The following is a 6790-nucleotide window of genomic DNA, read 5'->3' on the forward strand; positions in this document are numbered from 1 at the left end:
ACATTATAGGACCAAGGGAGTAAATGTTATTCATGTCAGCCGTTTCCAATGTAATGAGGAATCCTTTGTGGTTGTGGCCCAGTACACTGCGTGCATGCATGCATGTGATGCAGTTGGAATCATACATAAATATTCGGCAACGGGTGACCACAATCTCTAGCGAGATTACGGGGAGAAAGAGTCAAAGTCTCCGGTAGATTTATTTAATGGAATCAGTGCAGCAAGATTACTACCTTCCTTGGTTCCCTCTCGGCGTCGTTGTTGCTAGTAGCCTAGTAGGGGTGTGGCCTGCCTTGCATGTGTCACTACTGTGCTCCTCGCACTGTATTTGCCTGGATCGGGCGGGACTCGGGGACGTTGCATGCCATGTTCTTTTGCGGCAAATAGCAGCTATCCACATGCTGCTAGTAGCCGGTCAGGGTACACCAGTAGAGTAAACAGTGCGCCGCTCACGGGCCCACCGCTGTGCTGCCGTGCGCAAGTGATGAGTGTAGGACGACGTGGCGTGGGCCCCCTGCACCGCCGCCCACTCGCTGACGTGTCGGTCGGCTGCGACCCTTGCCCACACACTGGCCTCGCGCTCGTCTGTGGAGGCGGCGTGGATAGCTCGGGACCACCACGTGGCCGTGAAAGAGAAGAACTTGGAGACCAAGGTAGCCCGGCCCAGTCCGCCGGCGGACCCGGTCCATGCGCCGGTGCCCAGCGCCCCAGCCCCCCCACATGCACCCTGCCGCAAATCAGGCAATCACACGGGTGACAAAAATCTGGCAAGATTTTCCATCTCCATCTGCACTGCACGGCACATGATGCCATCACCCATCAGTTACCGGCCGCAAAGACCGTGAAATTTCCGCGCGGAGGGAGAGCCAGTCCCGAGCCAGAGAAGGGGAAAGAGTCGTGGAGATGCTAAATGCACGTGCGATCTGCGCAGCTGAGCCGGCCGACACGTGGGACCACCCGGTCCCTAATCGCGAAACGATGGCAATGTAAATCATTTTTAAGGTCGCTGGGCTGTCAAGGTAGTCAAAATGCCCAAAGACCGACTCACGGCACACCACAACGCTGCTTCCTGTTGCTGCTGGCCCGGCCTCCGACGACTATTAACCCACCAGTCACAGTCGGTCCACAGACACACAGTCCATCCGCTCCAGATCATCACTGCGCAGGCCCTATAGCCCGCTTCCAGGAAACTTCCGACGTAGCGCGGCACGGGCACGCCCCTCCGTGAACCGACCCCGTGCACCGAGGCCTATCGGCGCCGTCCCGCGTGAGATCGCACGCCGCAGAGCGTGGACGGGGCGCACGGGCCCGTGCCCCTGACGCGCGGGCGGCGGGCCTGGGTGTCGACATTCCTGCCCGCGATCCATGTGTTGATACAAAAGCCCGCGTCCGGCTACCTCTGCGCCTCCGGAAACACACTGCTGGTTCACGTCCCACCTCTCTCTGGTCTCTGCGCTCCGCCTTTCCTCTTATCCTTCCCCGTCTCGCGCGTCTCGGGTCTCTCTTCTTTCTCTCGCCTCCCTCCCGGTTCGAGTCGCACGCAGGTACGCGCCCCTCGCCCTTGACGACCTCCCGCATCTCCACTCCACGAGTGCGCTGCGTACTCCCACTGATCCGTCGGATTAGTCAGCGCGTTTCAACTCGTGGACATGGATATCTGATATGATATCTCTCCTTTGCCTCCGGTTCTGATTCTTGTCGTTGTATTTTCTGTGCGTTCGCCAGGTCGTGGGCACCAGTGCATTTTTATGCGCCGCGCCGCTGGTTTTGGGGCGCGGAGTCCACATCGATGGTCATGGACGCTGGCCTGCACGAGCCGTGCGCGCTGCTACCGGGATCCAAGCGCGACGGCCACATGCCAATCTACCCCCAAATCGCCGCCGCCGCAAATGGGTTCACGGCGGAGGAGCTCGAGTCGCTGCTGTTCCTGTCGCCCGATGGGGTTGCTTCGGCCGCGGGCGGCGTTGGCGGCGGCAGCTATCTGAATGTCGCGCCCACTACTGTGGTTCCGCCCGCCCGCACCGACCGCCGCGCGTCGCCGCCGCCCTCGGTGGCGCAGCCGGACGATTCGGAGGCGTTCTCGGACATCGTGCTGGGCTACATCAACCGCATGCTCATGGCCGAGGACATCGACGATAAGTTCGAGCACTACCCGGAGCACCCCGCGCTGCTCGCCGCCGAGAAGCCGTTCCTCGAGATCCTCACCGAACGGCCCTCGAGCTCCGGCGGCAGCGCGGTTGACAGCCCCGACGGCAGCAGTGTCGGCAACTCCTGCTACAGCGCGGGCTCCTGCACCTGCGCCACCGCCACGGCGGCGTCGGATGCCTTCGCCGCCGTGCTGACGCCGGCGCTTGACTTCCCGTCGGCCGCGTTCCTGCAGCCGCCACAGCTGTATCAGGATCTAAGCCCTGAGAGCAGCGTGGTGGAAGCAGGCGGCGCGTGGCCGTACGACTCGACGGAATTCTACCAGCTGCAGCAGAGCAACCTGCTCTCGCAGTCGTCGTCATTCGCGTCATCCAACGGCAGCGGTGTTACATTATCAGATGGCTTTGAGTCGTTGCTGAGTTCTCCTGGTGTCATGCCGGATGTTGGCATCACCGATTTTGCGGTGCAGAGCCAGCAGGTTATGCAGTTCTGCCGCGGGCTTGAAGAAGCCAGCAAGTTTCTGCCTGATGAGAGTAAGCTGGTGATTGATCTTGAGAAGCCAGCATCTGTTACAAGCTTGTTGGCTAACATCAAAGGGGAGAACAGGTTTGCAGAGGTCAAGACAGAGAAGGCTGATGTTGATGCAGCAATTCACAGAGGAAAGAAGCATTTCTATGGTGATGACTTGGATGCAGAGGAAGGGAGGTGCAGTAAACATTCAGCACCAGCTATTGACACTGATCACCTTGTGCGTGAGATGATGGACAAGGTCTTGTTGTGCAATGGTGAGATGTGTTCAAAAGGCGTCAAGGAGCTGCGTGAAGCCCTGCAGCATGACGTCGCAAAGAATTCGCATGGGGTTCATGGAAAAGGGTCCGGACATGGCAAGGGCCGTGGCAAGAAACAACCGAAGAAGAAGGAGGTGGTTGACTTGGAGACTCTCCTCGTCCATTGTGCTCAGTCTGTGGCCACCGATGATCGACGTGGTGCAACGGAGCTCCTGAAGCAGATCAGACAGCATGCATCGCCCAATGGTGATGGTGACCAACGTTTGGCGCACTGCTTCGCCAATGGCCTTGAGGCGAGGCTTGCTGGTAATGGAAGTCAGATTTACAAGTCTGTTATAATGACGAGGTTTCCCTGCACAGATGTGCTGAAAGCCTACCAGCTTTATTTGGCAGCTTGCCCATTCAAGAAGATCTCTCATTTCTTTGCCAATCAAACCATTATGAATGCTGTGGAGAAGGCGAAGAAAGTTCACATTGTCGACTACGGTATATACTATGGCTTTCAGTGGCCGTGCCTCATTCAACGGCTCTCTACCAGGCGTGGTGGCCCTCCAAGACTCCGGATTACTGGAATTGACACACCACAGCCTGGTTTTCGCCCAGCAGAGCGCATAGAGGAGACAGGAAGGTATCTAAAAGATTATGCTCAGACCTTCAATGTGCCCTTCGAGTTCCGAGCCATTCCATCTAGGTTTGAGGCGGTTCAGATAGAGGATCTCCACATTGAGAAGGATGAGCTGCTGATTGTCAACAGCATGTTCAAATTCAAGACACTGATGGACGAGAGCGTGGTTGCTGAGAGTCCAAGGAACATGGTCTTGAACACAATCAGGAAGATGAACCCACATTTGTTCATTCATGGGATCGTCAATGGCTCTTACAATGCACCATTCTTCGTGTCTCGCTTCCGGGAGGCATTATACCACTACTCTGCTATCTATGATATGCTGGAGACAAACATTCCGGGGGACAATGAGCAGAGGCTGCTTATTGAGTCAGCTCTGTTCGGTCGAGAGGCAATCAATGTAATCTCCTGCGAGGGTCTGGAAAGGATGGAGAGGCCTGAGACATACAAGCAATGGCAGGTGAGGAATCAGAGAGCTGGGTTCAAGCAGCTCCCAATCAACCAGGACATCATGAAGCGTGCTCGGGAGAAGGTTAGGTGCTACCATAAGGACTTCATCATCGACGAAGACAACAGGTGGTTACTGCAAGGGTGGAAAGGGCGCATCATACTGGCGCTCTCAACGTGGAAGCCGGATCACAAATCTTCTTCCTAGCTCCTTGTGCTTACATGACCGCAGAGCACTGTCAATGGAGACCTGTTCGTGGATGCTTGGGCTGATTGTTCCTGGACTGCAACATATAGCTATGCTATGCTATTTGAACTACTTACTATATAGTGATGATGCGATCAAGGGTCCCTGCAAGTTAGGTTATGGCCGTTATGGTTTAGCTTTGGACAGGAACAGTTAGTGCATTCTTTGATGGAGCAGCAGGCTTAGGTATATTAGTTACGCGGTAGACCTAGGATTGTTTCATGCATGGATCAGTTTTATGGAATCTTGTATTATATTTGTTCCCCATTAACCAGTGCTGTCAAAGTTTTGGGTTTGTTTGGTTCTACAAACTTTCGTGCACCTCCATGAGCTACTGGCCAGTGCCGAGTTAGGCAAGTGATGCCATCGTGGCACTATCAACCTTCCAGTCCTTCTCTGAGCAGGTGAGCAGAGCTAGCTGGTTCTGTAACTCTCCTGTATTGGTGCAACAAAACACAAGACTGGCCTTGTTTACTTCCAAAATTTTTTGCAAAATGTGAATAGTAGCACTTTCGTTTGTATTTGACAAATATTGTCTAATTATAGACTAACTAGGCTCAAAAGATTCGTCTCGTCAATTCCGACCAAACTGTATAATTAGTTTTTATTTTCATTTATATTTAATACTCCATGCATACGTCTAAAGATTCGATGTGACGGGAAATCTGAAAAGTTTTGCAAAATTTTTGGGAACTAAACAAGGCTGTGAGGAAACTGACCATTTGGGTGTGTTCAGACTTGCAGCTATCTGCTTCTCTCGAAGCTGAAATGCAGTGATGGCGGCCGTGCATGATTGTATCTGGAACCACAAGACCACACGTCGCGCAAACTGCAAAAGAAGACAACATCTCAGCTAGAAAGGTCCAAATCGCTACTCACATCAAACTGACATTACATGGCCATCGTTGGAACGTCTAGAGCGTTGCCCGGCAGCCGGCGATCTCCTCATATCGACACGGAGATGGCAAGTGAGGTTTGGGTTTTGGCATGTCGCGGATGCCGATCGATCGCCCACAGCGGACATCAGACGTCACTTTTAAATGTGAAAATGCCAGCGTATCTGCCGAACTGGAGCAGCCAACCTCTGCCGTATGCATCGCCGGCTCCACCTCTGCCGTATTGCATCGCCGCTGTGACCTCTCTCCGTCTCTCGTCATTAACAGTGGAGAACAAGATCGGCGAAGAAAACCCCCCAAAAATCCTAACAGCGACGGGTAGTGCAGCGAACGAATGTTTAAATCCTCGTAAATACAGTACACCGGACAATCTTTTTCTTTCTTCTTTGAAAGAAAAAAACACCACAGACATATTGGTGGTATATAGATGTGGCTTGCAGCAACTACACACCAAGAAGAATCCAACGCAACACTTATCGCGTCAGAAAGTTACGGCAGCTGGGCGATAGCGGTTAGGGACAAGGCAGGTCGACGTCGTCGCTGGCGGGAAAGAACCGGGCGCAGGCCACGGCGCCGGATAGCGGCTACCGACGTAGGAGTGCTGGCGCAGACGCCCTGGGCGCCGTGCTGGTGCGCCAAATAATATGCCGTTCACACTAGGTCAGCGGAGGCATTCAAGTTCAGTGAACCTGAAGATTGCGGAGGGATCACATCTGCTGCCCCGGCCACGAGCGGGCGAATCAAACAGGAGATTCTTGTGCGACAGGCAGAGTTTTCTACGATTCCACTAGATTTCGTGATTTCTACTTATATATTTGTTTATTATATATATACATGGGCATGTGGCCCTGTTCTGGTTCGTTGTCGTGAACTCATTGTATATATGTAGGCAAAGATGTGCTCGAACTCGAAACATGGGCACAGGTGACGGTGCATAATATACCAATCCTGCACTACGTGGAACATACTCGAAGTACTCAGCTTGTGGCAGGAAGTTGATGCTCCCTCTATCTTTAAAAATATATAAATCTAGTTTCCCGATGAGTAAAAAAGAATCTTAAGTTCAACTAGTAGATTTATACGTAAAAAATATTATTTGTATTTTCAAATGTATTTATTATGCAAATATATTTCATGCTCTGTCTAGTGATAGCGATATTTCTTATGCATTATAAATGTTAGTATATTTTTATATTTATTTAGTTAAATTTGATATTATTTGACTTCTTGGAAAGCAAGAGTTATATTTTTTAGACGAAGGACGTATATGTGAATATTGCCTTTGGAACAAAATATAGCTGATGTATTCTGTTGTAGTATCGTACTCAGTTTGTTTTTGTCGTGATGTTATGATTTTAGATCCACAATTTCATCTAAAAACTGGGGGGAGAAAGGGCATAATGATGACCAAAAAGAGCTGATTGTGACCTCTCTGGCAAATACAAGCAGGAAGTTTGAGGTGAACTTGAGGTTTCGTGTATAACTCCACTTGTAAACAATTCCAAGTGGGATAATTCTACCTCACCTTATAAATATTAAAAATACAGTCAACTAAGAGTGTTCTATCGATCAAATATACTATTATTACCTTCTTCAAACCCTAGCATTTCCAACCGACACTATGTGTGGGTTAAGGTGAATG

At 51.7% G+C, this 6790-nt stretch overlaps 1 protein-coding gene across 1 annotated transcript; it reads left to right on the plus strand.

Moving 5' to 3' along the window:
* LOC8058890 (scarecrow-like protein 9) lies at window positions 1388-4548 on the plus strand. Its single transcript, XM_002456575.2, has 2 exons — window positions 1388-1544; window positions 1726-4548. The coding sequence occupies exon 2, from the start codon at window positions 1790-1792 to the stop codon at window positions 4211-4213; it is 2424 nt and encodes an 807-aa protein (XP_002456620.1). The 5' UTR covers window positions 1388-1544; window positions 1726-1789; the 3' UTR covers window positions 4214-4548.

Source organism: Sorghum bicolor, chromosome 3, assembly GCF_000003195.3.
Source record: "Sorghum bicolor cultivar BTx623 chromosome 3, Sorghum_bicolor_NCBIv3, whole genome shotgun sequence".
NCBI lineage: Eukaryota > Viridiplantae > Streptophyta > Magnoliopsida > Poales > Poaceae > Sorghum > Sorghum bicolor.